Below are 27,860 nucleotides of genomic sequence, written 5' to 3'. Positions count from 1 at the left end.
GCGCCAGGACCGCCTCCCCGCCCCAAAAACACACCGACACCTCTTGGTGGAACCAAAAAACCTTTATTTCCCCCCAACTTGTGGAGTGGTGCTTCTCTGCTCCCCCCATAGCAGGCAGGGCACCCCAAAATCCGCAGGGAGCACCCCGGGATGGGTTTGGGGTCCCGGCAGGGAGTGGGGGGCCCTCCCCAGCACCCCAGGGTGGGTGGGATGGGTTTGGGGAACCCCTGGGGTCCCTCCCCAGCACCCCAGGGTGGGGGGGATCCCCCATGACGGGGCTGAGGGTGGGTTTTGGGGAGCCCCCCGAGGGGCTTTTGGGGGGCTACACCAACTTCTTGGCCTCGAAGAAGCTCTTGAGGTGCCGCATCTGCCAGAGGCCGGTGAGGATGAGGATGACGGTCTGGGCGATGGACCACCAGAGCACGCGCTGGTTGGTGCTCTCGCTGGTCATGCGGAACCGCTCCTCGCGGTACTGGAACACCAAACCCCAAACATTCACCCCAAAATCCACGCTGAAACCCCATAAATCCACACTGAAACCCCATGGATTCACCCCAAAACCCCACAAATCCACCCCCAAACCCCACAGACTGGGTGCTTGGTGCTCTCGCTGGTCACGTGGAACCGCTCCTCGCGGTACTGGAACACCCCAAAAATTCCCACTGAAACCCCAAAAATCCACCCCAAAATCCCAAAAATCCACACCGAAACCCAACAAATCCACACTGAAATCCCGCAAATCCACCCCAAAACCCCATAAACCCACCCCAAAAACCCCACAGACTGGTTGCTTGGTGCTCTCGCTGGTCGTGCGGAACCGCTCCTCGCGGTACTGGAACACCCCAAAAATTCCCACTGAAACCCCAAAGATTCACCCCAAAATCCCAAAAACCCACCCCAAAAACCCCACAGACTGGTTGCTTGGTGCTCTCGCTGGTCGTGCAGAACCGCTCCTCGCGGTACTGGAACACTCCAAAAATTCCCACTGAAACCCCAAAAATTCACCCCAAAATCCCAAAAATTCACCCCAAATCCCCAAAAATTCACCCCAAACCCCCACGGATTCACCCCAAACCCCCAACAATTCACCCCAAACCCCCACGGATTCACCCCAACACCCCCTGAATTCATCCCAGAACCCCACAGACTGACCCCAAAACCCCGCGGATTCACCTCAACCCCACAGACTGACCCCAAAACCCCGCGGATTCACACCAACGCCACACGCGCCACCTCAAACCTGCAGATCCGCCCCAAACCCCCATGGCCTGACCCCAAACCCCCCAAATCCCCCCCAAACCCCGCGGCGCCGCTGACCCGCTGGTAGTTCTGCTCCTTCTGGATCTGCTCCACCTGGTCGAGCAGCTGGCGCGCGCGGAGCTGCAGCTCCGTCAGCTTGTCCTTGGCGGCGATCTCGGGGTAGTTGTTGGTGTGCTCGCCCACCTGGATGTCCAGGTGCACCCGCTGCGGGACAGGGCGCGGGCTGGCACCGGGGCGGGCGCCGGGGCGCCAGCCGCGGCCACGGGCGTGGCGTCAAACATGGTGCCAAACATGGCTACAAACATGGCATCAACCATGGCACCAACCATGGTGTCAACCATGGCTACAAAATGGCGTCAACCATGGCACCAACCAACCATGGCACCAGCCATGCACAGCCACAGGGAGGGCACACAGCTGTCACCAGGGCTGGCACCAGCGCTGGCACCTCCCAGGGCATTACCAGCTTGCCGCCGGCGAACAGCGCCATGCGGGTGGAGTTGGAGTGCAGGCAGATCTGGTGCTCGCCCGGCGTGTGCGACGTGAAGGTGAAGCGCCCCTCGGAGCCGTACTGCCGCGACATCACCACCTGTGCCAACGTGGGGACACTGTCAGGGCCAGGGGCACCCCACGGGGACACTGTCAGGGCCAGGGGCATGGCTACTGGCGTGCCCAGGGGGTGCCCAGGAATTTTTCCCCCTGCCCGGGGGGTGCCCAAACCTCCCAGGAACCTGACCCCATGCCCAAGGGATGCCCAAGAACTGCTCCCCATGCCCAAGAACTGCTTCCCATGCCCAAGGGATGCCCAGAAACCCTTCCCCGTGCCCAAGGGATGCCCAGGAATCCTTCCCTGTGCCCAGGAGATGCCCAGGAACCCTTCCTCGTGCCTCGTGGGGGTGCCCAAACCCTCCCATGGACCCCTCCCCGTGCCCAGGTGATGCCCAGGACCCCCCCCTCACCTTTCCGTCGGGGTCCTTGACCTCCACGTGCATGCCCAGCCCGGGCGTGGAGGGCAGGAAGGACTCGGACTGTTTGTCCCACAGCTGCGTCCGGTAATTGCCTGGCACCGAGCGGGCACACGGGCTCGGAGCCGACCCCGGTGCCCGGTGGGCTCTGACCCCCCCCCCGAGCCCCTCGGTGGAGCTGCCCGCCAATCCCGGCACCCCCTCCGGTGCTCTGCCGGTGGTCTCTCCCTTTCCCCCCCCCGCCATTCCCGGTGGTCTCTCCCGTCCCCTCCCATTCCCGGTGGTCTCTCCCGTTCCCCCCCCCGCCATTCCCGGTGGTCTCTCCCGTTCCCCCCCCCCGCCATTCCCGGTGGTCTCTCCCGTTCCCCCCTCACGGCCCCCGCCATTCCCCGCCGCCGCCCGCACCGATGACCATGGTCTCGTCGGGGATCTCCTCGATGAAGCAGCGCTTCTCGGTCTCCCCGATGTGGAAGTAGAGCCCGTGCGCGCCCCAGCCCAGCAGCAGCACGGCGGCCACCGCCGCCCTCAGCGCTTCCCACGGCGCCGCCATGGTCCCTCCTGCCCTCCCGCCGGGGGCGCTCTGCGCATGCGCCAGCGCCTCACCCGGCTCAGCGCGCAAGCGCCGCGCTCCCGGCGCACGCGCAGTGCCGCCCTCAGCGCCCTGCCCGTCCCCCGCGGCTTCGCGCCTCGCTCTGCGCATGCGCAACACCCACGGCCACTCAGCGCTCCCCACGCCGCCCCGGCGCGCTTCCCTCCGCTCCCGCAGCGCGCATGCGCGCCCGCCGCCGCTGTGGCGCAGCGGGGAGGGCGCTGCTCTCTCGCCGCAGGAACCGCGGGTTCGAGCCCCGCCGCGGCCGCCGTGGCTGTCGCGGTGTCCCCGCGGCGTGTCGCGCTGTCACCCCCCCTTCCCCCCGCCATGTGTCCCCTCGGCTGTCACCCCGCGGGGGTGCTGAGCAATGGCGGGGGCGGGGCGCGCCCTTCTCCTCAGGAGTGTGGCAACACCACCGGCAACTTTCTCGCTTCCTTCCTTCTTCCCTCGCCGCCGCCCGCTGCGCCCGGAGCCGGGGTCCCACCGGAGCCGGGGGTGTCACAGCAGCCGGGGGTGCCACCAGAGCCGGGGTTGCCACCGGAGCCGGGGGTCCCGCAGGAGCCGGGGGTCGCAGCGGAGTCGGGGTCTCAGCAGACCGGGGGTCGCACCGGAGCCGGGGGTGTCACAGGAGCCGGGGGTCCCGCAGGAGCCGGGGGTCGCACCGGAGCCGGGGGTGTCACAGCAGCCGGGGGTCCCATGGGTGAGCGCTGCCCGGGGAGCCCGCGCACGGCCCGGAGGGGGCACGGAGCGCCGGGCACGGCCGGTGCCCCCGGGAGGGGTCCCCACGGCTCGGGGGGCGCGGGCAGGGGGCGCGGGGGTCTCCGGGCGGCCGCCCTCAGCCTCGCCCTCCTCTTCCTCCGCGCAGAGGCCGAAGGCTCTGCCCTCTGCCGCGCGGCCGCGCTGCAGAGCACGGTGTTCCGGTACCGGTAAGGGACAGCCCGCGGGTGGCGGGGCACGGCGGGGGTGGCCCGGGACGGGGCGGCACCCAGGGGTGTCCCCGCTGTCCCCGCTCTGCCCGGCAGGCTGTGGGACGTGAACCAGCGCTCGCTGTACCTGCGCGGGGGGCAGCTGCTGGCCGGGCACCTGCAGGGCGCCAACGCCGCGCTGGAAGGTGACACGGGGACAGTGCGGGGACGTGCCCGGGGACAGCGGGGACGCGCGCTGAGGGTCCCGTGTCGCCTGCAGAGAAGGTGTTCTGGGTGCCCAACCGCGCCCTGGAGCCCGCGCGGCTGCCGGTGATCCTGAGCGTGCGGAGCGGCTCCCGCTGCCTGCGCACCGAGCGCGGCCCCGGCGGGGACCCGCGGCTGCGCCTGCAGGTGGGGACAGCGGGGACAGCCAGGGGACAGCGGGGGGACAGGACAGGGGACAGCGGGGACAGCCAGGGGACAGCGAGGGGACAGCGGGGACAGCGAGGGGACAGCGGGGACAGCGGGGGGACAGCACAGGGGACAGCGGGGGGACAGCGAGGGGACAGCACAGGGGACAGCGAGGGGACAGCGGGGGGATAGCGAGGGGACAGCGGGGACTGGACAGGGGATAGCGGGGACAGCGAGGGGACAGCGAGGGGACAGCAGGGACAGCACAGGGGACAGAGCAGGATGGCGGGGGGACGGCGGGGGGACACCGAGGGGACAGGGAGAGGCATGCCAAGAGGATGGGGACACCACAGGGATGGGGATGGAGATGGGGACACCGTGGGAATGGCGACACCGCAGGGATGGTGACATCAGAGGGATGGGGACACCACGGGGATGGGGACACCAAGGGGTTGGGGACACCACGGGATGGGGACACTGTGGGGGTGGTGGTGCGGATGGAGACACAAAAGTTTTGGGGAGGGGACACCTGGGGACACGGGCCCGCAGGGATGGGACCCCGCTGGCTGGGGACATCGCACGCTGCCGGGCGCTGTCGCCGCGGGTGACGCGGGGGTGGCACCGCAGGACGTGGACATCCGGGAGCTGCCCCGCGCCGGTGACAGCGCTGTCGCCTTCACCTTCTTCCGCTCCTACCGGGACGGGCTGTGGCGCTTCGAGTCGGCCGCGCACCCCGGCTGGTTCCTGTGCACGTCCCCGCGCGGCCACCAGCCCCTGGCGCTCTGTCGCCACCGCGATGTCACCTCCCAGCTGCTCGACTTCTACTTCCAGCTCTGCTGAGCGCCCCCGGGCCCCGCGCGGCGACAGCCGAGCCCCAGGGTGGTGGCATCTTCCTGGGGAGGGTGGCATCACCCCCAGCACGGTGACACCCCCCTGGGGAGGGTGGCATCACCCCCAGCACGGTGACATCCCCCTGGGGACGGTGGCATTCCCCTCAGCACGGTGACATCCTCACCGCAGGGTGGTGGCATCTTCCTGGGGAGGGTGGCATCACGCCCAGGGTGGCGACATCCTCGCGCAGGGAGGGTGACATCCTCGCTCCTCGGTGACGTCTTCCCCAGGACGGTGACATCCAGCCGGGACCGTGCCATCCCCCTGGGGACAGCGACATCCCTCCCCCGGGGTGGTGCCACCCTCCTGGGGACAGTGCCATCCCCTCGGGGACAGCGACATCCGCCCCGGACGCCGGTGCGGGAATAAAGAGATGCCGAGGCCATCGGTGCCCGAGTGTGGGTGGCACACGGGTGGCACACGGGCGGCACACGGGTGGCACACGGGTGGCACGGCGGGGACAGGGCGGGGCTGCTGGCCCCGCTGGATGTGTCACCGCGGCGGAGTGGCCGCTCTTGCGCCACCCGCGCGATGGGGACAGAGCGGGGACATCCCCGGGCGGGGGTGACGCGGCCCCTTCCCGGATCCGGTGGGGCCGCGCGGGGACAGCGCGGGGACAGCGAGTGGGGGACAACAGGGACAGGGAAGGTGGCATCTTGGGGACAGGTCACCATGGGGACAGGGCACATGGCATCTTGGGGACAGGGAATGGGGGACAACAGGGACAGGGGACATGGGATCTCGAGGACAGGGAAAGAGGGACATTAGGGACAGGGAAGGTGGCATCTTGGGGACAGGTCACCAAGGGGACAGGGGGCACATGGGAGTGTGGGGACAAGGCACACAACACCTTGGGGACAGGAGATGTGGGGCCTTGGGGACAAGGGACACAGGGATGGGACACTGGGGACACTGGGGGGATTTGGGGACGGTGCTCACAGCACCTTGGGGACAGCACTCATGGTGACAATGTGATGTCACCACAAGGTGATGGCACCACAGGGGCCTGGCAGGGGCCACCCACGGGACAGGGGACACTGCGGGGACAGGCCTGGCACAGGTGATACGGCACAGGGGACATCCCCGCCACGGGCATCAGGGAGGGGGCATTTCGCCATCGCTCGGTGTCACTGTCGCTGTCACCCAGCCCAGTTCGCGGGGCGGGCTCTGTCCCCGCCCCGCCCGGCCCTTTAAAGCCGCTGTCACCCGCGGGGACACGGCCCAGAGGACAAGGGACACGGTCCCGGAGGTGACACGTCCGCAGGTGCCACCGGGGACAGGGTCAAGTTCGGGGACAGTCCTGCTGGCACCCGTGCCACCTGTGCCACCCTCTCTGCAGGCCCAGCCATGTCACACACGGCCAGAGCTGCCCTCAGGTGAGCGGGGACAGCGCGGGGACAGCGCGGGGACATCGAGGGGACATCGCAGGGACAGCGTGTCCCCATGCCTGGGAGTGCCACCTCCCCTCCTCCCCGGTGTCACCTGCCCTGACCCCTCTGTCCCCGCAGGGGGACACCCCGGGGACACCGCCAGGGGGTCACGTCGGGGAACGGGGACACGGCCGAGAACGTCATCGACCCCGACATGGTGGCCTTGTTCGAGGACTTCCTGGGGACAGGTGGGTGCAGGTGTCCCCGTGCCCCCATGTCCCTGTCCCCATCTCTGCTCCACATGTTCCCGTGCCCCTGTCCCCATGTCCCCGTGCCCCCGTGTCCCTGTCCCCATGTCCCTGTCCCCATCTCTGCTCCACATGTCCCTGTGTCCTTGCCCCCATGTCCCCGTGCCCATCCCTGTCCCCGTGTCCCTGTCCCCATGTCCACACCTGTCTATCCCCACGCCCCTGTGATGTCCCCATGTCACTGTGCCCCGTGTCCCCGTGTCCCCATGTCCCACATCCCCACCTGTCTGTGCCCCTGTCCCCGTGTCCCCTGTCCCCCTGTCCATCCTGGTGTCCCCTGTCCCATGTCCCGCTGTCCCCGTGTCCCCTGTCCATCCCGCTGTCCCGTGTCTCATGTCCCCTGTCCCAGTGTCCCCAGAGGTGGCGGTGGCCTTCGGGGCGGCGCGCCCCGGGGCCCGGCCGTACCACTACGTGCTGCGGGACACGGAGCAGCAGGGGCTGTGCCTGCGCCACGGCCACCTGGTGGCCACCAGCCTGCAGGGGGCCAACGCCACCCAGGAAGGTGGGTGACACCGGGGACAGGGGTGACAATGCGTGGGTGACACCCTCGGGGACAGGGGTGACAATCCACGGGTGACAATCCACGGGTGACAATCCATGGGTGACACTGCCCATGGGTGTCCCTCTGGTGGCCACCAGCCTGCAGGGGGCCAGTGTCACCCAGGAAAGTGGGTGACACCCTGGGGGGGGACAGGGGTGACAATCCATGGGTGACACCCTGTGGGATAGGGGTGACACTCCATGGTGACACCCGGGGACAGTGGGGACAATGCGTGCATGACACCCTGGGGGACAGGGGTGACAATCCATGGGTGACACCCGTGGGGACAGGGGTGACACTCCATGGGTGACACCATGGGGGGATAGGGGTGACAATCCGTGGGTGACAATCCATGGGTGACACTGCCCATGGGTGTCCCTCTGGTGGCCACCAGCCTGCAGGGGGCCAGTGTCACCCTAGAAAGTGGGTGACACCTGGGGGACAGGGGTGACAATCCATGGGTGACACCCGTGGGGGACAGGGTGCCCCTCCGTGGGTGACACCTGGGGACAGGGTGCCCCTCCGTGGGTGTCCCTCTGGGTGGCAGCGGTGACGCCCCCGTGTCCCGCAGAGCCCATCAGCGTTGTCCCCAACCGGCACCTGGAGCGCCGGCGCTGTCCCCTCATCGTGGGCATCCGCGGTGGCACCCGCGCCCTGTCCTGTGGCACCGGCCCCGAGCCCCGGCTGAGCCTGGAGGTGACACGGGGGGACACGGGGGGTGACTCGGTGTGGGGCAGTGGGGACGCAAAGCGGGGACAGGCCAAGGTGGGACAGCTTGAGATGGGTCAACCCAAGGTGGGTCAGTCAAGGTGGGGACACCCTGGGGTGGTGGGGACCCAAAAACGAGTCAGCCCAAGGCGGGGCACCCAGAGGTGGCTCAGCCCAAGGTGGGGCACCCAAGGTGGACAATCCCAGGTGGACAATCCTGGGAAGAGTCACGCCAAGGCGTGGTGGGCACCCAGGGCTGGCTCAGCCCAAGGTGGGGCACCCAAGGTGGACAATCCCAGGTGGACAATCCTGGGAAGAGTCACGCCAAGGCGTGGTGGGCACCCAGGGCTGGCTCAGCCCAAGGTGGGGCACCCTGAAGTGGCATCGTCCCCAAAACGTGTGTCACCAGGAAGTGGGGATTCCCCAGGGTGGGGTCACTTGATGGTGGCATCACCTGGGGGTTTGGTCACCCGGGGGTGTGGCCACCTGGGAGTGGGGTCACCTGGGGGTGGGGCCACCTGGGGGTGGGGTCACCTGATGTTGTTGTCACCTGGAGATGGGGTCACCTGCAGATGGCTGTTCCTTGAGGTGATGTCACCTGGGGTTGGGGTCACCTGGGGGTGAGATCACCTGGAAACTGGGTCAGTGTGGCTCCTCGAGGTGGTGTCACCCGGACGTGGGGACACCTGGAGGTGGCTGTCCCCCGAGGTGACACCACCAGGCCCCGTGCGGGTGCTGTCACCGCTCGGTGCCACCACTTGCTGTCCCCTGCCCGGCAGGACGTGGGGCTGCTGGAGCTGTTCTCGGGTGACAAGGACAGGGCCACGCCCTTCACCTTCTACAAGACCTTTGGGGGCTCCACGCACACCTTCGAGGCCGCCGCCTTCCCCGGGCTCTTCCTCAGCACGGCCACGGGCCCGGGCGAGGCGCTGGCCCTGGCGCCGGGGGCCACCGCCTTCTACCTGCGCCGCCAGTGACACCGGGGACATCCCTGAGGGGACATCCCTGGTGCCACCGCCTCTATCTGTGCCACAAGTGACACCGGGGACATCCCTGAGGGGACATCCCTGGTGCCACCGCCTCTATCTGTGCCACAAGTGACACTGGGGACATCCCTGGTGCCACCGCCTTCTACCTGTGCCACATGTGACACCGAGGGGACACCCTTGAGGGGACATCACTTGTGCCACCGCCTTCTATCTGTGCCACAAGTGACAGTTCCACCAGCCAGGGACATCCCTGGTGGGGACGTCCATTCCCCAGTGCCACCTCCTTCTACTTGTGCCACAAGTGACACCCAGGGGACATCCATGGTGCCACCACCTTCTACCCGTGCCACAAATGACACCTGGGGACACCCTGGTGGGGACATCCGTGGTGCCACCACCTTCTACTTGTGCCACAAGTGACACCCAGGGGACATTGGGGATTGGTGACATGCAGGGGTTGGGGACATCCATGGTGGGACATTCCCCAGTGCCACCACCTTCTACTTGTGCTGCAAGTGACACTGAGGGGACATCCAGGGGTTGGGGACGTTTGTGGTGGCAGGACAGCAGGGCTTGGAGCTCCCCGTGGGGGACATGTCCGCACGGGGAGGGGACCCCCGGGGTTGGTGTCACCCCCTGTGAATAAAGTGCCACCCGCTGGTGTCACCTCGTGGGCGCCATTCCGGGAGATCCGTGGGGCCGGGACCCTCCTGGTGGGGCGGGACCGTCCTTTTGGGGCCAGAACTCTCTTTTTTGGGGTCGGGGCCGTTTGGGAGAGGACCAAACGCGCCGGGGAGCGCCCCAAAACCGCCCCAAAACCCGCCCCAAACCTGCAGGGAACCGCCCCAAAACAAACAGGAACCGCCCCAAACCTGCAGGGAACTGCCCCAAAATAAATGGGAATTGCCCCAAAATAAGAACTGCCCCAAAACAAACAGGAAACGCCCCAAAACAAACAGGAAACGCCCCAAAACAAACAGGAAACGCCCCAAACCTGCAGGGAACCGCCCCAAAACAAGAACCGCCCCAAAATAAATGGGAACTGCCCCAAAACAAACAAGAGCCGCCCCAAAACAAACAGGAACTGCCCCAAAACAAACAGGAACTGCCCCAAAACAAACAGGAACCGCCCCAAACCTGCAGGGAACCGCCCCAAAATAAATGAGAACCGCCTCAAAACAAACAGGAACCGCCCCAAAACCCGCCCCAAAAGCGCCGGGAACCGCCCCAAAACCGCTGAGAATCCCCCAAAACTGCCGGGAATTGCCCCAAAACCGCTGAGAATTGCTCCAAACCGGTCCCAAAGCTGCTGGGAAACCCCAAACTGTCCCAAACGGACCCAAAACTGAGGGGAATTGCCTCAAAACCTCCAGGATCACCCCAAAACCTCCAGGATCACCCCAAAACTGACGGGAATTGCCCCAAACCGCCCCAAACCTGCCCCAGAATGGGGTGGGCTGATCCCAAAACTTGGGAATCAGGGGATGGAAAATTTGGGATGAAAATCCGGGAAAATGGGGCTGATCCCAAAACTGGGCTTCAAAATCTGGGATAAAATAATGGGAAAATGGGGCTGAGTTCATCATGGGGGCATCAGGGATTGAGAATTTGGGATGAAAATTTGGGAATTTGGGGCTCAGACATCCCTGGGAATATTTCCCCCACTCCCATCTTTGTGATTCAGCATCTCCTTCCCAAATATCCCCCCAAAAAACCCCAAACCACGAATTTTTATGGAAAGAAAATTTGTTTTTACATCACTTAAATAACTCTAACCCAGGTTTTTAGGATGGGAAAAAAAAAAATGAAAACCCCAAGACCAGGCAATGACAAGAACATCTTTATAGGAATCAAAATTAATTTAAACCAGGCGAAATAAATTAAAACATTAAATATTAACTTTCAGTGCAACATATACAGAAGACATGAGAGTAACCATGACTTTAAAAAAAAAAACAAAAACCCAAAACAACCCCAAAAACAACCCCAAAACAGAGGGAAAAGCTCCACAAGGGGTGGTTACTAAGGGGAAATTAAGGTTGTGCCTCCAGCCCGAGGAGGTTTCCTGGGATTTAAATTCATCTATTATTAATAAAAAGCTGGGATTTGTCCCCAAAAATAAGCCAGGGTCGGGGGGTTTTTTCCTGTAGAAAAATAAATCCCCATCCTGGCGGGGGTTTGGGTTAAAATCCCAAATATCTGGGTTTGAAAAATCCCGGGAAAAGGCCCCAAAAGTCGAGGGAAAACCCAGGAAAACGGCGGGAAAAGGGGAAAACGCCCCAAAAAGGACCCGAAGCGGAGGAGGGGGAAGGGACCGTCCTGGGGGGGTCCCCAGGTGTCCCCAGGTGTCCCCGGGGCTGTCACACACCTGTGGGGACGGGAATGGCAGCGGTTACAGGCCTGGCTGTCACCTGTGTCCTGTGTCCCCCACCTGTCCCACGTGTCCCTTCACCTGTCCCAGGTGTCCCCAGGTGTCCCCTCACCTGTCCCTTGTGTCCCATGTCCCTCCCCTGTCCCAGGTGTCCCCTGTGTCCCTCACCTATCCCCTGTGTCCCAGGTGTCCTCAGGTGTCTCTCACCTGTCTCAGGTGTCCCCTGTGCTCCCAGGTGTCCCCGACCTGTCCCAGGTGTCCCCAGGTGTCCCCTCACCTTTCTCCTGTGTCCCCTCACCTGTCCCAGGTGTTCCCTCCCCTGTTTCAGGTGTCCCCAGGTGTCCCTCCCCTGTCCTAGGAGTCCCATGGATGTCCCCAGGTGTCCCCAGGTGTCCCAGGTGTCTCTCACCTGTCTCAGGTGTCCCCCACCTGTCCCCAGTGTCCCTCCCCTATCCCAGGTGTCCCAGGTGTCCCAGGTGCCCCATGGATGTCCCCTGTGTCCCTCCCCTATCCCAGGTGTCCCCGGTGTCCCTCACCTGTCTCGCTGTGGCAGCAGGACCCTCCCCCTGTGAGCAGCCCCCCTGGTGTCCCCAGTGTCCCATGGATGTCCCCAGGTGTCCCAGGTGTCCCATGGGTGTCCCAGGTGTCCCCGGTGTCCCTCACCTGTCTCGCTGTGGCAGCAGGACGCTCCCCCCTTGAGCAGCCCCCCCGGTTTCTCAGGGCTGGCTCCGGGCTCGCGGCACCAACTGGGCCAGGGCCAGGGCCAGGGCCAGCGCTTCCGCAGGCGACAGCAGCTGGGGACAGCAGGGACAGGTGACATGGGGACAGGTGACATGGGGACAGGTGACATGGGGACAGGGACATGGGGACAGGGACATGGGGACAGGGACATGGGGACAGGGACAGGGATTGGGGACAGGGAATTGGGACAACAGGGACAAGTGACATGGGGACAGAGAATGGGGACATGGGGACAGGGAATGGAGACAGGGAATGGGAATGGGGACAGGGAATGGGGACACAGGGACAGGGGACAGGTCAGAGATAGGGTCAGGGATGGGGACAGGGACAGGGATGAGGACACAGGAATGGGGACAGGGAGTGGGGACACAGGGACAGGAACCAGGTCGGAGATGGGGTCAGGGATGGGGACAGGGACAGGGATGAGGACAGAGGGAATGGGGACACAGGGACAGGGAATGGGGACAGCGACACAGGGACACAGGACAGGTTAGAGATGGGGTCAGTGACAGGGATGGGGACAGGGATGGGGATGAGGACACAGGGACAGGGGACAGGGACAGGAACCAGGTCGGAGATGGGGTCAGGCATGGGGACAGGGATGAGGACACAGGAATGGGGACAGGGATGGGGATGAGGACACAGGAATGGGGACACACGGACAGGGAAGGGGGACACAAGGACAGGAACCAGGTCAGAGATGGGGTCAGTGACAGGGATGGGGACAAGGATGAGGACACAGGAATGGGGACAGGGATGGGGATGAGGACACAGGGACAGGAACCAGATCAGAGGCGGGGACGGGGCCAGGTGGGGTCCCCTGCCCCGGGCTGTCCCCAGGGCCCCCGGTGGCACTCACTGCACCAGGACGCAGACGGTGACGAGCAGCGCCGAGGCCACCACGGCCACCACGAGCAGGGCTGTGATGGTCTGCTTCTTCTGGGTGGCGGCCACCACGGCCAGCAGGTCAGCGTGCTCACAGCGCGTCCCCACGTACCCCGAGTGGCACCTGGGGACACACGGGGACACACAGCAGGTCAGCCCGGAGTTCTGGTCTCCCCAGGACACCAAACCTGGAGTTTTGGGATCACTGGGACAACAACTATGGAGTTTTGGGGTTTTGGGATTTGGGAGACTCACACACTGGCGGGTTTCTCCTGACCCCATAATTTTTGGGTTTTGGGGTTTCCCAGGAATTTGGGGCACTCACACGCAGGTGGGTTTCTCCTGACCCCACACTTTGGGATCAGTTTTGGGGTTTCCCAGGGTTTTAGGGCACTCACACGCAGGTGGGTTTCCCCTGACCCCACAGTTTTGGGGTCAGTTTTAGGGTCAGTTTTGGGGTCAGTTTTGCACTCACACGCAGGCGGGTTTCTCCTCCTGCACCAGGAAGCGGCACGTGCCGTGGAAGCAGAACTGCCGGTGCGAGTCGGGGCACTCGTTGAAGTGTGACCTCACGGCCGCCGCCACCGGGGCTGGGGAAAACCGGGGGAAAAAAGGGGATTTGGGGAAAGCCCGAAAAATGGGGAACAGCCCCGGCCCTACAGCCCTGGGACGGGTTGGGGTAGGGAAAGGGTGGCAGCACCCTGGTGGTGACAGCAGGGACACGGGGCTGGGCTCCCTCCCACCCCAAAAGGAGATTTCCCATCCCAAAAGGAGATTTCCCATCCCAAAAAGGAGATATCCCACCCCAAAAGGAGATTTCCCATCCCAAAAAGGAGATTTCCCATCCCAAAAAGGAGATATCCCACCCCAAAAGGAGATTTCCCATCCCAAAAAGGAGATTTCCCATCCCAAAAAGGAGATTTCCCACCCCAAAAGGAGATTTCCCATCCCAAAGGGGAGATTTCCATTCCTAAAAGGAGATTTCCCATCCCAAAAAGGAGATTTCCATTTCTAAAATGAGATTTCCCACCCCAAAAGGAGATTCCCCACCCCAAAAAGGAGATTTCCCACCCCAAAGGCGAGCAGAGCTGCTTTAGGGTTCATTTTGGGATCACCGTGCAGCCACCCCAAACATCCCAGCCTCGAGAATCCCTCAGGAATTTCCTACAGAGCTCAAAAGGGACGAGGAGGAGGAGGGGGGAGCCCAGCCCTGCTCCTGGTTCCCATTAAACCCCACAAAACCCCCCTGGTTTGAATTATCCCCGGAGGGAATTTCCTGCTGGGATTGTTTGGGATCGAGGCACTTCCGACCCAGCCCCGGCTCCCGGGCTGGATTTATGGCAGCCCCAAAGGGGGGGAAAGCCTGGGATGGGATCGGGGTGTCCCCAGAGCTGGGAGGAGCCACCCTGGGGTGTCCCCAGCTCTGAGGAGGTTTTTAGGGGTTCTTGGGGGCTGGAGACCCTTTCCTTGTAGGGAAACCCTTTCTTTTGGGGCCAAAATCTGTCCTTATGGGTCCAGAAACCCTTTGTTTTTGGGGGCAGAACCCCTTTTTTTGGGGACCAGAACCCCTTTGTTTTTGGGATCAGAAACCCTTTCCTTTTGGGGGCTGGAAATCCTTTGTTTCTGGGGCCAAAGACCATTTTTTTGGAACCAGAAACCCTTGTTTTGGGGGCCAGAAACCCTCTCCTTATAGAGAAACCCTTCCTTTTGGGGCCAGAAACCCTTTGTTTCTGGGGGCAGAACACCTTTTTTTGGGACCAGAACCCCTTTGTTTTTGGGATCATAAATCCTTTTTCTGGGGACCAGAACCCCTTTGTTTTTGGGATCAGAAATCCTTTTTTTTGGGGCCAGAACCCCTTTTTTTTGGGATGAGAACCCCCTTTTTTGGGGCCAGGAAACCATTCCCAGTTTTCCCCTCAGAGATCCCACCCAGGGCCCCGAAACCCCCTGAAGAGGGGGGTGGGACACCAGGAAACCCCCAAATTCCCCCAGAATTCACTCACCGCTCCGGCCGGCCGTGCTGTTGTCCAGCGCGTGGCACGCGGCCAGCAGGACACCTGGGGAGGGACACCGGGGTCAGCCACGCCCCGAGCCCAAAGAAAACCCCAAAAAAACCCCCAGGGGGGGATTTAGGGTCGCCAAAACCGCCCCCGGATTTTTAAGGAAAACGCGGGAATTTTGAGGAAATTTTTAAGGGAAAAATCTCCAAGATTTTAAAGGAAAAATTTCAATATTTTCAAGGAGAAATCTCAATATTTTCAAGGAAAAAATCTCAATATTTTCAAGGAAAAATCTCCAAGATTCTTAAGGAAAAATCTCCAGGATTTTAAAGGAAAAATCTCCAAGATTCTTAAGGAAAAATCTCCAGGATTTTAAAGGAAAAATCTCCAGGATTTTTAAGGAAAACGCATGAATGACTCCCCACAAGTGACTCTTTGGAGATCTTTGAGGAAAAAAGAGATCTTTAAGGAAAAATCTCCAGGATTTTAAAGGAAAACGCAGGAATTCCCTGTGGGGGTGGAATTAAGGGGTCCTGTCAGGAATGACCCCCCAAGTGACCCCTTGGAGGGGACAGAGTGGGACCCCCAGGCCAGGAGCGATCCCAGGGCACGGAGCCAACTGGGATTGACCGATTTCCCGGGATTTTCCCCCGTTTCCCGCACGGTTTGGATCCGACGGCGCGGAAACGGCGGCGGGAGGGAGACGGAGCCTGGGGTGGCACGTCCTGCAGATCCCGGTGCCTCCAGAGCTTCAGGGATCCACCCAGGGATCCTCCACAGCTTCAGGGATCCACCCAGGGCCTCGGGGATCCACCTGAGCTCCAGGGATGCAGGATCCACCCAGGGATCCACCAGATCCTCAGGGATCCACCAAGGGATCCACCCAGAGTTTCAGGGATCCACCCAGGGATCCTCCACAGCTTCAGGGATCCACCAGATCCTCAGGGATCCACCCAGGGTTTTGGGCATCCATCCCAGCTTTAGGGATCCTCCACGGCCTCAGGGATCCAACACAAATTCAGGGATCCACCCAGGGCTTTGGGGATCTACTGGAGCTTCAGGGATCCACCCAGGGCTTCAGGGATCCACCACAAATCCAGGGATCCACCACAGCTCCAAGAACCCACTGCAGCTTCAGGGATCCTCCACAAATTCAGGGATCCAGCCAGGACTCTGGGGATCCACTGGAGCTTCAGGGACCCACCATGGCCTCAGGGATCTGCCATGGATCGGGGATCCACTGGAGCTCCAGGGATCCTCCACGGCTCCAGGGATCTACCAGGGCTTCGGGGATCCACCTTGGCTTTGGAGATCCTCCCTGGCTCCCCCGCAGACCTCGGGGTGCTCCTCCCGTGGAGGCTCCATCAGCAACCCGGTCTGATCCCAACCTTTCCCATTCTTCCCAGCTCGGGGCTTCGTCCGTCCTGGGGTTTTTGGGAAACGCGCCTCCACCCCAGGGATTGTGGGGAGCGGCTCATCCTGGTGGGATCCATCCCCGTGGGGATCCTGCTTCTGAGTGGGCATCCATCCCTGGGCATTCCCGTGGGATCAGTGGGCATCCATGCCTGGGCATTCCCGTGGGATCAGTGGGCATCCATCCCTGGGATTCCAGTGGGATGGGTGGGCATCCATCCCTTGGCATTCCAGTGGGATGGGTGGGTGTCCATCCCTGTGGATATTCCAGCCCTGAGTGGGCATCCATTCCTTGGCATTCCAGTTCTGAGTGGGCATCCATCCCCTGGGCATTTGGGGGGCATCCATCCCCTTGGCATTCCGGTTCTGGGGGGGCATCCACGCCCTTGGCATTCCGGCTGCTCCGTTCTCCTTCCCAGCTCCTCTCCGTGGGCAGGTGGCCAGCCCAGCGCTCATCCCCGACCCCACGCAGAGTTTCCCAAAACCTTGGGAAGTTTTCCATGCCAGGCCCAGCCTGGGCACACCGGACACCTCCGGGACCCTCGGACAATCCACGCCGGAGCGCCGCCGTGGGGCTGAGCCATCGCCACCCCCGCTGGCTTTCCCAGCCCATCCCACCCCGTTCCTCGGGGATCTCCCCCTCCGGAGGGCTCCCCAGCCTCCCCATCCCGCCAATTCCCGGCTCGCTTCTCCCCGCGGCGCGCTGGGCTCGTTCCAAAATTCCCCCCGGCTCCGATCCCCGCTGGGCTGCAGGAGCCGGAGCGGAGCGCCCCTTCCCTTCCCTTCCCTTCCCTTCCCTTCCCTTCCCTTCCCTTCCCTTCCCTTCCCTTCGGCCCGAGCGGACCCGCCGGGGCTCCGATCCCACCGGGATCCCGCCCGGGCTGGGAATCGCCGGGATCGGGGAACGGCGGCTCAGCCCCGCCAGGGCGAGCACCGGAGAGAGCCGGAGCCACGGGAGAGAACGGGACACGGGAGGAGGGATGAGCCTCGGGAGGAGGGACACGGTGCTGGAGCCACCGGGGAAAGAACAGGACCGGGACCGGGACCCGGTGTGGAGCCACCGGGGAGGAACGGGACCGGGACACGGTGTGGAGCCACCGGGGAAAGAACAGGACCAGGACGCGGTGCTGGAGGCACCGAGGGAGGAACGGGACCGGGACCGGGACACGGTGCTGGAGGCACCGAGGGAGGAACGGGACCGGGACACGGTGCTGGAGGCACCGAGGGAGGAACGGGACCGGGACCGGGACACGGTGCTGGAGGCACCGAGGGAGGAACGGGACCGGGACACGGTGCTGGAGGCACCGAGGGAGGAACGGGACCGGGACACGGTGCTGGGGCCACCGGAGGAGCAGCGGGACCGGGACCGGAACGCGGCGCGGCAGCAGCTGGAGCGGGGCCAAGCGCAGCCGCTTTCCCGGAGCGCCGCTTTCCCGGCGGGACACCGGACCCGCGGCTGGGTGACAGCGGCGGGGACAGCGGGACAAAGCCAGCCGGGCTGCCGCCGTCCGCACCGGGACCGTTCATTCCCTCCTTCCCCCGGAGCATCCCCGCTCCCGTCGCGGCATCGCCCCGCTCCCGCCCGGAGCGCCCCCGCGCTCCCACCCTCCGCCACTCCAATTAGCCCCCAGCCCTAATTAGCCGCCCTAATTAAGCGCCTGACCGCGGCCGTACTCACGCGTCGCGGCGAGGGCGCCGTTCCCACAGGGAGCGAACTTCGGGAGCGCCCGCGCGGGGCAGTTTTACGGGAATTTTACGGGAATTTTACGGGGTTCTCACCGCGTGCCCGCGATTCACGGAGCCGACCCCCAGCGCTCCCCCCCCGAGCGCCGCTGCCCCCGGGGAGCCCCGGGCCGGGCCGAGCCCCCCGCACGTACCGAGGGCGAGCGCGGCCGGGCCGCCCGCCATGGCGGGGCTGCACCGGAGCGAGCGGGGCCGGGCCGGGCCGGGCGGGCGCTGGCGGCGGGGCCGCTGCGGGGCCGAGGGGCGGCTCCGCCCGGCGGAAATGGGCGGCACCGGCCCGGCCGGGGCGGGGACAGCGCGGGCAGCGGCACCGCCGGACCGCCCCGGGACCCACGGCCGGGACCACCGGGATCCATCCCCCGTGACCGCCCCCGGACCCCCCGGGACCCACACCCGGGACCCATCCCCCGGACCCCCCGGGACCCACACCCGGGACCACCGGGACCCAACCCGGGACCCATCCCCCGGACCCCCCGGGACCCACAGCCGGGACCACCGGGATCCATCCCCCGTGACCGCCCCCGGACCCCCCGGCACCACGCGGGACCGCCGGGACCCCCCGGGACCCACCCCCGGGACCCCCCGAGCACCGTGCGGGACCCCCGGGACCCACACTCGGGACCCCCCGGGACCGCCCGGACACTCTCCGGTACCCACCCCCAGGCACCGCGCGGGATCCCCGAGACCCACACCCGGGATTCCCCGGACACCTTGCAGGACCCACCCCCGGTACCCCCTGGGAACCACCCTGGGACCCACCCCAGGACCACGCGGACCCCTCCCCGGACACTCTGAGGACCCACCCCCTGGGACCCTGCGGCACCCACCCCCGGGATCATCCGGGACCCCTCCCCGCACACCCCGCGGCACCACCTGGGCGACCCCTCGGGAAACTCCCCCGACCACCGGCGACTCCGCCCCCTGGGACCACCCGCGCTGGGATCGTCCAGACTCACCCGGGGACCCCCGCCCCCTCTCATGGGAACCCCCCCCGAGGTTCTCCCAACGCCCCCAGCCCCTCAGCCCTGGCCCCACTCAGACCCCCAGACCACAGAGCCCATGGACCCTCCAAGACCCCTTGGACCCACCACCCACAGACCCCATCAATCCCCCAGGACCCCCAAGTCCCCCTGGGACCCCCAAACCTCCCCTACACCGGCCCCGAGTGTCCCCGGGACCCCCATGGTCCCCCCGGTGCCACCCATGGGGGGACCCGGCCCCGAGTGTCCCCAGGGGATCCCCCACACCCTCCCAGGCTGAATTTTGGGCTGGGGTCACCTTGTGTCACCCACATGGGGAGCCCTCGGCCCCAGCTCAGTGCCACCCCCATGTCCCCCCATGGAGGGGGGCCCAGGAGCGACCAGGGCCCCCCATGTCCCTCCCTGCCCCCCCGTGAGTCCCGGATTGCCAAACCCCTGCCAGCACATCCTGTGTCACCCTCAGCTGCTGCTGATCCCAGCCTTGGTCATCCCCAAATCTGCAGGGCCACCACCCCGCTGATCCCGGCCTCGGTCACCCCAAAACCTGCTGATCCCGGCCTCGGTCACCCCAAGATCTGCTGATCCCAGCCTCGGTCACCCCGAAACCCACAGGGCACCCCACCAATCCCAGCCTCGGTCATCCCAAAACCCCAAAACCTGCAGGGTTCTCACCCTGCTGATCCCACACTCGGTCATCCCAATCCGACCAACCCAAACTTGGCAGGGTGACCCAAATCCAGCCAGTGGTGACCCAAACCTGGCAGTGGCCAGCACGGCCCCCATTACCCATGAGGATCACCCCTGAGGACCCCAGCTCTGACCCACGGAAGGCCCCGGGTGTGGGGCCAGGGGGGTTTGGGGAGGTCCGTGCTGGGCTGTGTCCCCCCCCCGCCCCGTGTCCCCCAGCGTGTCCCCCTCCGTGTCACCTGGAGTGTCCCCTGGTGTGTCTCCTGGCATGTCCCCTTCCCATGTCACCCCTTTTCCCTTCCCGTGTCACCCCTCCGTGTCCCCTCCTGTGTCCCCTGCGTGTCCCTCCCCGTGTCCCCCCGTGGGAGCCGCTCGCAGCCGGGGGTGCCCGGCCCGGCCCTGCCGTTCCCGTTCCCGTTCCCGTTCCCGTTCCCGTTCCCCTCCCGTTCCCCTCCCGCTCCCAGGTGATAGCATCTCCCCGGCACATGAAAGCGCCTCTTTGAAGGGGCTGCAGCCGGCTCCTCCCGGCGCCGCCGAGCCCGGACCGCGGCTCCCCCGGGAACAGCGGCTCCCAAAATCCCCAAAATCCCAAAATCCCACCGCAGGGACCGCCCGGGGCTGCGCGCCCCTCCAGGGGTCCCGCGGCATTCCCACCCCCCAGGGCTCGTCCCAAAAAGTGTGCTGCAATGTGATCCCAGAACCTGAACATTCCAAAATCCAACATCCCAGAACATGAACATCCCAAAATGTGAACATTCCAAAATCCAACATCCCAGTGCTCTGACCATCCCAAAATCCCACCAGAGCCTGCTGGACCACCCTGGGAGCTGCGCGTTCCTGCAGGGATCCCACGGCATTCCCACCCCCCAGGGCTCATCCCAAACATCCCAAAGTGCACTGGAATGTGGTCCCAGAACCTGAACATCCCAGAACCTGACCATCCCAAAACGTGAACCTCCCAAAATCCAAAATCCAAGGTCCCAGTGCCCTGACCATTCCAAAAATCCCACAGCCTGGGCCACGTGGGAATGGCAACGGCTCAAAAAACATTCCTGGTCCCCAGTGGCATTCCTGACCCCAAAAAACACTCCTGACCCCAAAAAAACATTCCCAACCCCCACCAGCATTCCCGACCATTCAAAAAACTTTCCTAAACCCCAAAACACATTCTCAACCCCCCAAAAAATGTTCCTGACCCCTAAAAACATTCCTGACCCCTTACAAACATTCCCAGCCTCAAAAACCTTTCCTGATCCCAAACCTGATCCCAAAAAACTTTCCTGACCCCAAAACACGTTCCCACCCCCAAAACCCCTTCCTGACCCCCAGCTCCTCCCAGGAGTTCCAGGGCTCCCAGTCCCTTTTCCCAAGGGAAACCACAACCCCAAACCGAGGGGTTATTTTGGGATTACACTAATAAATAATAATTAAATTGGGGTTTTTTAATTGTTCCTGCCCCGGGAGCCTCCGGCTGTTGGGTTTTCCTCTTGGGATTGCTCTTTGTTTGTGGTTTATACCAGGTTTGGGATTAAAGGGTCATTCCAGGGGGAAAATCTGGGATAAATCCATTGATTTAGGGCAAATCCCTGAAAAAGGGGCATAACCCCTTCTCTTTCATCCCCTGTTCTGTCCCCTCTCCCGGGGTGGGAAATCCTGGGGGATTTTTGGGCTGCAATGTGGCACCTTGTGCCTTTCCATGCAGGAAACAGTGGGAAAACCCACCCAAAATATGGGATTTTGGGATTTATCCAGGCTGGAGGACAACACTGCAGTGAATGGGAAAACCTGCCCAAAATATGGGATTTTGGGATTTGGGGATTTTGGGTTTTATCCAGATTGGAGAGCAGACGTCAGTCAATAGGAAAACCCACCCAAAAAATGGGATTTTGGGATTTATCCAGGCTGGAGAGCAGACCTCATTCAATAGGAAATCCCACCCAAAAAATGGGATTTTGGGATTTATCCAGGCTGGAAAGCGTTACTGCAGACCCCAGTAAATGGGAAAACCCACCCAAAAAAATGGGATTTTGGGATTTAGGGACTGCCAAACACCCTCCTTGCCCCCATGGAGACAACTCCAGTTCCCTGAGAATATTCCCCTTGATCCGCATCCTCACCCCTCTCACTCTGCCACGATTAAAAACCCCCTGATTTTTCCAACGTGGCGACGAGAAAAAAAACCCTGAAAAAAGCAGGAAAAATCCCCCAATTCCGCGGGAACAAGGGCGCTGTGTGCTCGTGTCCGGCAGGAATCCTCCGGCCGCCTGTTGATCTTGGACGGGGCCGCTGAAAATGAGGCCGAGGGAAAACACGGCTCGGGCTCCCCCCGGCCCTTCCCGGGGCTCGCACAATCCCAAACTGTCGCCGCCGGGATGGGTTTGGCTCCTCGGCGGGGCCTGGAGCCGATCAGGAGGCGGCGGGCGGGGAGTGGGGGGAGAAATCCCGCGTTATTCCCAGGGGCAGGAATTCTGCTGGCTGGGAACCCCGGGGTGGTCCCGTTCCTGCCGCCCCAGCCCGAATTTTGGGGGTCTGACCCATCCCGGGGCTGGTTTTGGAAGGGCGGCACCTCTGACATCTCCCCCATCCCAAATTTTGGGGGTCCGACCTCTCCAGCATCTCACTCATCCCAAATTTGGGGGTCTGATCCATCCCGGGGCTGTTTTTGGAAGGGCAGCACCTCTGACATTTCCCTCATCCCAAAATTTGGGGGTCTGACCCATCCTGGGAGGGCAGCACTCCTGATATCTTCCCCATCCCAAATTCTGGGGTTCTGGCTCTTCCTGGAAGGGGAGAACCTCCAGAATCTCTCTCACCCCAAATTTGGGGGGTTTTTGGAAGAGCGGCAGGCTGTTTTTGGAAGGGCAGCACCTCCAGTGTCCTGCTCATCCCAAATTTTTGGGGGTCTGATCCATCCTGGAAAGGGCAACACCTCTGACATCTCCCCCATCCCAAAATGTGGGGGTCTGACCTCTCCAGCATCTCTCTCATCCCAAATTTTGGGGGTCTGACCCATCCTGGGAAGGCAGCACTCCTGATATCTTCCCCATCCCAAATTTTGGGGGTTCTGGCTCATCCTGGGCCTGTTTTGGGATGGGCAGCACCTCCAGCATTTCCCCCACCCCACTAAAAGTGGGGCTTTATTGGGAATTTTTTCCTGGCTTTATCTCACAGCTCCTGTTTTTCCGCCGCCTTAAAAAGGCTCTTTCATAGCTGGGATTTTCCCCGTGAATGTCCATTTTATTCAATTTTTTTTTCCTTTCTTCCTTTCCCAAACAGCTCCTCGGGGGTTTTCTCCCTTCCCACCCCTTTCCCCCGCTCCCCCTTTTCTGTTTATGTCCCGTTTTTTTGCCGAAAGCCTCCATAAATAAAGGATTTTGGAGCTCTCCGAGCCTGGCCACTGACAGGGCTTTGTTGGCCGCGGGAATGCCGGCGGCTCCGGGCTGGCAGCTCCCGGGAAAATGTCAATATTGGATCACTTAGCACCACATTATTTTATTTGTGTTTTTATCCCTCTCCGGCAGCAGGGATAAGCACGTCCCGGAGCCAGCGGGAATTCCCACCGGGAATGCGGGAGAGGGGCTGATCCCGCGCCGGACGCGACCCCGCGGTGGCTCTGGCAGGTCCTGCCGTGGTCACGACCCGCTGGTGGCTCTGGCAGGTCCCTCTGCCAGGTGTTCTGGGGTTTCCCGGCTCTCCGCGGTCACGGGAAGCGGACACTGGGATCATTGAGCCGCGGCGACCGGAGCCCCGAGAGCACCCGGGCGGCTGCACGTCCAGCTGTGCCCTCAGGAACCCCGGAGCCCTGCTCCAGCCCTCCTCCTCCTCCTCCTCGGGATCCCTCCTGGGCTTTGTGTGGGACCCCAAACCCACATTCCAGTTCTCCTCGTCCTATTCCTCAGGATCCTTCCAGTTTTGTGGTGGGACCCCAAATCCCTGCTCTGGCTCTCCTCCTTCTCCTCAGGATCTCTCCAGAGCTTTGTGGTGGGACCCCAAACCCACATTCCAGTTCTCTTCCTCCTTCTCCTCGGGATCCTTCCAGGAGTTTAGGGTAGGACACCAAATCCCCACCCCAGTTCTCCTCCTTGGGATCTCTCTGTGGCTTTGCAAGGGGACCCCAAAACCACATGTGTTCCTCTCCTCTTCCTCAGGATCCTTCCAGGAATTCTGTGCCGGGACCCCAAACCCACATTCCAGTTCTCCTTGGGATCCCTCCAGGAGTTTTAGGATAGGACCTCAAATCCATATTCCAGTTCTCCTCCTCCTTCTCCTTGGGATCCCTCCTGGGCTTTGTGGAGGGACCCCAACCCACATTCCAATTCTCAGAACAACTTCCCAGCTCAGGTGGGATGTCCCTGATGTCCATCCCAGGTGTCCAGGGTTCTGTCCTGGGACCCCAAGTCCTTGGGACACGCTCGTGGCTCAGGTGGGATGTCCCTGATGTCCATCCCAGGGTTTTATGCTGGGACCCCAAACCCACACCCCAGTTCTCGGGACACCCTCCCGGCTCAGGTGGGTGTCCCCACACCCGTGCCCGCTGTCCAGGCTCGGCTCCCCGTGTCCCTCCTCCCTCCCTCCCGGGGCAGGCCCGCGGTGTCCGGCCGGGACAAAGCCCCGGAAGGCGGCGGTGGAACAGAGGCGCTCAGTGCGCGGCCCTGCCCGGGCGGTCACAATGCTGGCGCTGTCCCCAAGCGGGATCTGTTTGTCCCCGTGCCGCCTGTTTGTCCTGCGCTCCCATTGTGCGCCCGCGGGAGCTGAGTCAGCGCCGCGGCCCCGCTCCCCACGCGCGACCGCCCGGGAATCCGCGGGCACGGGGGCGCGGGCACCTGGGGGGACATCGGGACATTGGGGGGCACTGGCACCTGGGGGGGCATCGGGACATTGGGGGACATCGGCACCTGGGGGGACACTGGCACCTGGGGGGGACATCGGGACATTGGGGGGCACTGGCACCTGGGGGGGCATTGGGACATTGGGGGGCATTGGCACCTGGGGGACATTGGCACCTGGGGGGGGCATCGGGACATTGGGGGGCACTGGCACCTGGGGGGACATCGGGACATTGGGGGACATTGAGACACTGGGGGGGCATCGGCAGCTGGGGGGACATTGGGATATTGGGGGGACATTGGCACCTAGGGGGACATTGGGATGTTGGGGGGCACTGGCACTTGGGGGGACATCGGGACATTGGGGGGCACTGACACCTGGGGGGACACTGGGACACTGGGGGACATTGAGACACTGGGGGGGCATCGGCATCTGGGGGGGACATTGGCACCTTGGCGGGACATCGGCACCTGAGGGGACACTGGGACATTGTGGGGGACATTGGCACCTGGGGGGCATCAGCACCTGGGGGGGACACTGGGATATTGAGGGGGCATCGGCAGCTGGGGGTGGCATCAGTTACTTGGGGATGGCATCAGGACCTTCGGGTGACATCGGGACATTTGGGGTGGCTTTGGCAGCTGGGGGTGGCAACAGGACCTTGGGGTGGCATTGGCACCTGGGGGTGACACTGGGACCTTGGGGGGATATCGGGACACTGGGGATGGCATCAGCACTTGGCATCGGGACACTGGGGGGGCTTTGGCACCTGGGGGTGACATCGGGACATTGGGGGGGCATCGTTGGGGGTGGCATCGTCACCTTGGGCATGGCACCCGGGCATTTGGGGCAGCCGCGGCACCGGCGGCCGGCCCGGCTCTCTCCGGGATCTCCTCTCCCCTCGCTCCCGGGACCCGGGAGAGCCCCGGGCCGCCTCCCACGGCCGTGAGTCAGCGGGGCCGCGGAGCCGCCGTGACTCAGCCCGAGGCACGGCAGGAATGTCGCCGCCCGGGATGGCGCAGGTAGAGCCGGTCCCGGCTCCCGGCAGCCGCAGGGCCGGGCCCGCCGCCCGCGGAGGCTCCCAGGGCCCGCGGATCCCGCGGATCCCGCACCTGCCTTTCCCCAGGGGGGCACAGCTGGAGGGGAAGGGTGGGAGCTGCTCCCGGCCTGGCAGGGTCAGGGCAGAGCCGCTGCTCCAGAGCCCAAAGCACCCCGAAACACCCAAAGCACCCCAAAGCACCCAAAGCACCCCAAAACTGCGGTGTGGGGAGCAGGGAAGAGCCACCAGACCCCAAAGCACCCCAAAGCACCCCAAAGCACCCCAAAGCACCCCAAAACACCCAAAGCACCCCAAACTGCGGTGTGCAGAGCAGAGGAGATCCACCAGACCCCAAAACACCCTGAAGTATCCCAAAGCTCTGGTTTGGGGAGCAGAGGAGAGCCACCAGATCCCAAAGCACCCCAAAGCACCCCAAAGCTCTGGTTTGGGCTCCTTATGAGGCAGGGAAGAGCCACAAGATCCCAAAGCACCCCAAAGCACCCCAAAGCTCTGGTTTGGGCTCCTTATGAGGCAGGGAAGAGCCAGCAGACCCCAAAGCTCTGGTTTGGGGAGCAGGGAACAGCCACCAGAGCCCAAACCACCCTGACACTCCAGTGTGAGCTCCTTATGGGGCATGGAAGAGCCAGCAGATCCCAAACCACCCCAAACCACCCCAAAGCTCTGGTTTGGGCTCCTTATGAGGCAGAGAAGAGCCACAAGATCCCAAAGCTCAGGTTTGGGGATCAGGGAAGAGCCAGCACCAGACCCCAAAGCACCCCAAAGCTCTGTTTTGGGTTTGTTGTGGGGCACAGAAGAGCCACCAGACCCCAAACCACCGTGACACTCCAGTTTGGGCTCGTTATGGGGCACAGAGCCACCCCCCACCCTGGCCGATGGGAAATCGGGAATTCCGTGTCCCCCCCTCGCTGTCGCTGCTCCGGGCGGGGCCGGTGACCCCAACGGGGACCCTCAAGCAGAAGGTGGCACCACCAGGATCCCTGGGATGGATCGGGGGGGAATGGGACGAGGAGCCGCCCCCTCCACCCCACAGAGACCCCCGAGAGCCCCCCCGAGGCCCGAGTGTGACCCCCAGGGACAGGGCAGGGGACAGGGGACAGGGGACAGGGGACAGGGGACAGGGCCGGGGACAGGGGACAGGGGACAGGGGACAGGGGACAGGGGACAAGGAACAGGGGACAGAGGACAGGGGACAGGGGACAGGGCCGGGGACAGGGGACAGGGGACAGGGGACAGGGAACAGGGGACAGGGCCGGGGACAGGGGACAGAGGACAGGGGACAGGGCAGGGGACAGGGGACAGGGGACAGGGGACAGGGGACAGGGCAGGGGACAGGGGACAGGGGACAGTCCCGGCCGAGCCGGCGCGGCGCTGGTGGCGAGCGGGCGGAACACAAACAAATTCCTCCGGGCAGAGCCGGACTTTGCCCCGGCGACAACACTGAGCCGATTCTGCTCCGCTGCCGAGCGAGCCCCGGCGCTGGGACGGCGCCAGCCTGGAAAATTTCGGGTGCCAGGAGCGGCGCGGGCACGGCCCGGTGTCACCGGAGGGGACAAAGCCGGTGGCGGTGCCACCAGGGCCGGGAGGGGAATTGGGGCAGGAGCCGGGATGGCTTTTGAGGGGGGTGGTGATGTTTGGGGACAGTCGCCGTGCTGGCTGGGGACACCGGTGGCTCCCCATCCTCGTGTCCCTGTCACGGAAGAGGCACCGGGAGCCGGGATCCCGCCGGGATGGAGCCGAGCCGGAGCTCCGCGGGGCTGGGAAACCCTCGGCTGGCAGTCCCAAAAAACCCGGGAACCGGCAAAACCCGGGATAACAACCATAAATTATAGCAGCGTGAAAAACCAGGAGAATGATGAGATAAGCATCAGAATAATGCCATTATTGGTAACGATGACGATAATAATGATAATAATAATAATAATGATAATAATAATAATGATGATGATAATAATTATAAAATAATAAAACCCAAAATAAAATAAAATAAAATAAAATAAAATAAAATAAAATAAAATAAAATAAAATAAAACAATTATAATAATAGTAATATAATAATAATAATAATAATAATAATAATAATAATAATAATAATAATAATAATTTTTTTTTTTTCCTCTCCCATCACACCACGAAACTCCGTTACAGAGTTCTCCACGTCCATGGGAGCTCCGTGGCGCTTCCCCGGGATCCAGCCCTGCTCCAAGCCCCCGTCTCCA

General features: G+C 63.2%; 4 protein-coding genes across 6 annotated transcripts; 2 read left to right on the top strand and 2 right to left on the bottom strand.

The window, feature by feature from the left end:
- Window positions 1-47: 47 nt before the first annotated feature.
- TMED4 (transmembrane p24 trafficking protein 4) lies at window positions 48-2,940 on the bottom strand. Its single transcript, XM_064400456.1, has 5 exons — window positions 2,631-2,940; window positions 2,220-2,320; window positions 1,724-1,849; window positions 1,318-1,464; window positions 48-472 (listed from the first exon to the last, which is right to left on the bottom strand). Exons 1-5 carry the CDS (start codon window positions 2,923-2,925, stop codon window positions 323-325), a joined length of 819 nt encoding a protein of 272 aa, XP_064256526.1. The 5' UTR covers window positions 2,926-2,940; the 3' UTR covers window positions 48-322.
- A 535-nt stretch (window positions 2,941-3,475) lies between these two features.
- LOC135287151 (interleukin-36 receptor antagonist protein-like) lies at window positions 3,476-5,404 on the top strand. Of its 2 annotated transcripts, XM_064400498.1 has the most exons (5): window positions 3,488-3,514; window positions 3,680-3,740; window positions 3,837-3,925; window positions 4,000-4,130; window positions 4,758-5,404. In XM_064400498.1, the coding sequence occupies exons 1-5, from the start codon at window positions 3,511-3,513 to the stop codon at window positions 4,968-4,970; spliced, it is 498 nt and encodes a 165-aa protein (XP_064256568.1). In that variant the 5' UTR covers window positions 3,488-3,510; the 3' UTR covers window positions 4,971-5,404. The 2 variants fall into 2 exon arrangements, with proteins under 2 accessions (XP_064256567.1, XP_064256568.1); XM_064400497.1 differs by having other exon boundaries at window positions 3,476-3,740.
- On the top strand, window positions 5,261-10,909 carry LOC135287153 (interleukin-36 receptor antagonist protein-like). 2 transcript variants are annotated; one of them, XM_064400499.1, is made up of 6 exons: window positions 5,261-5,378; window positions 6,361-6,397; window positions 6,530-6,639; window positions 7,049-7,201; window positions 7,812-7,936; window positions 8,728-10,909. In XM_064400499.1, exons 2-6 carry the CDS (start codon window positions 6,369-6,371, stop codon window positions 8,923-8,925), a joined length of 615 nt encoding a protein of 204 aa, XP_064256569.1. In that variant the 5' UTR covers window positions 5,261-5,378; window positions 6,361-6,368; the 3' UTR covers window positions 8,926-10,909. The 2 variants fall into 2 exon arrangements, with proteins under 2 accessions (XP_064256569.1, XP_064256570.1); XM_064400500.1 differs by lacking the exon at window positions 5,261-5,378 and having other exon boundaries at window positions 5,450-6,397; window positions 7,058-7,201.
- On the bottom strand, window positions 10,757-18,375 carry TGFA (transforming growth factor alpha). The gene is made up of 6 exons (XM_064400501.1): window positions 18,225-18,375; window positions 14,938-14,991; window positions 13,410-13,524; window positions 12,909-13,058; window positions 11,972-12,102; window positions 10,757-11,305 (listed from the first exon to the last, which is right to left on the bottom strand). Exons 1-6 carry the CDS (start codon window positions 18,253-18,255, stop codon window positions 11,298-11,300), a joined length of 489 nt encoding a protein of 162 aa, XP_064256571.1. The 5' UTR covers window positions 18,256-18,375; the 3' UTR covers window positions 10,757-11,297.
- Between the last annotated feature and the right edge of the window lie 9,485 nt (window positions 18,376-27,860).

The sequence above is a fragment of the Passer domesticus genome, chromosome 28 (assembly GCF_036417665.1).
Source record: "Passer domesticus isolate bPasDom1 chromosome 28, bPasDom1.hap1, whole genome shotgun sequence".
Lineage (NCBI taxonomy): Eukaryota > Metazoa > Chordata > Aves > Passeriformes > Passeridae > Passer > Passer domesticus.
This window is presented reverse-complemented; position numbering and strand designations above follow the sequence as displayed.

Bases quoted from the DNA above. Each gene is read 5' to 3' on its own strand.
- LOC135287153 (XM_064400499.1), top strand. From the start codon at position 6,369: ATGTCACACACGGCCAGAGCTGCCCTCAG. The intron at 6,640-7,048 runs GTGGGTGCAGGT...CCCCTGTCCCAG, and splicing joins CGAGGACTTCCTGGGGACAG to TGTCCCCAGAGGTGGCGGTG. The intron at 7,937-8,727 runs GTGACACGGGGG...CCTGCCCGGCAG, and splicing joins AGCCCCGGCTGAGCCTGGAG to GACGTGGGGCTGCTGGAGCT.
- TMED4 (XM_064400456.1), bottom strand. From the start codon at position 2,925: ATGCGCAGAGCGAGGCGCGAAGCCGCGGGGGACGGGCAGGGCGCTGAG. The intron at 1,850-2,219 runs GTGAGGGGGGGG...ACGTTGGCACAG, and splicing joins TCAAGGACCCCGACGGAAAG to GTGGTGATGTCGCGGCAGTA. The intron at 473-1,317 runs GTCAGCGGCGCC...TTGGTGTTCCAG, and splicing joins AGGAGCAGAACTACCAGCGG to TACCGCGAGGAGCGGTTCCG.
- LOC135287151 (XM_064400497.1), top strand. From the start codon at position 3,511: ATGGGTGAGCGCTGCCCGGGGAGCCCGCGCACGGCCCGGAGGGGGCAC. The intron at 3,741-3,836 runs GTAAGGGACAGC...TCTGCCCGGCAG, and splicing joins AGCACGGTGTTCCGGTACCG to GCTGTGGGACGTGAACCAGC. The intron at 3,926-3,999 runs GTGACACGGGGA...TGTCGCCTGCAG, and splicing joins CGCCAACGCCGCGCTGGAAG to AGAAGGTGTTCTGGGTGCCC.
- TGFA (XM_064400501.1), bottom strand. From the start codon at position 18,255: ATGGCGGGCGGCCCGGCCGCGCTCGCCCTCG. The intron at 14,992-18,224 runs GTACGTGCGGGG...GTCCCTCCCCAG, and splicing joins CCCGGCCGCGCTCGCCCTCG to GTGTCCTGCTGGCCGCGTGC. The intron at 13,059-13,409 runs GTGAGTGCAAAA...GTGTGTCCCCAG, and splicing joins GAGGAGAAACCCGCCTGCGT to GTGCCACTCGGGGTACGTGG.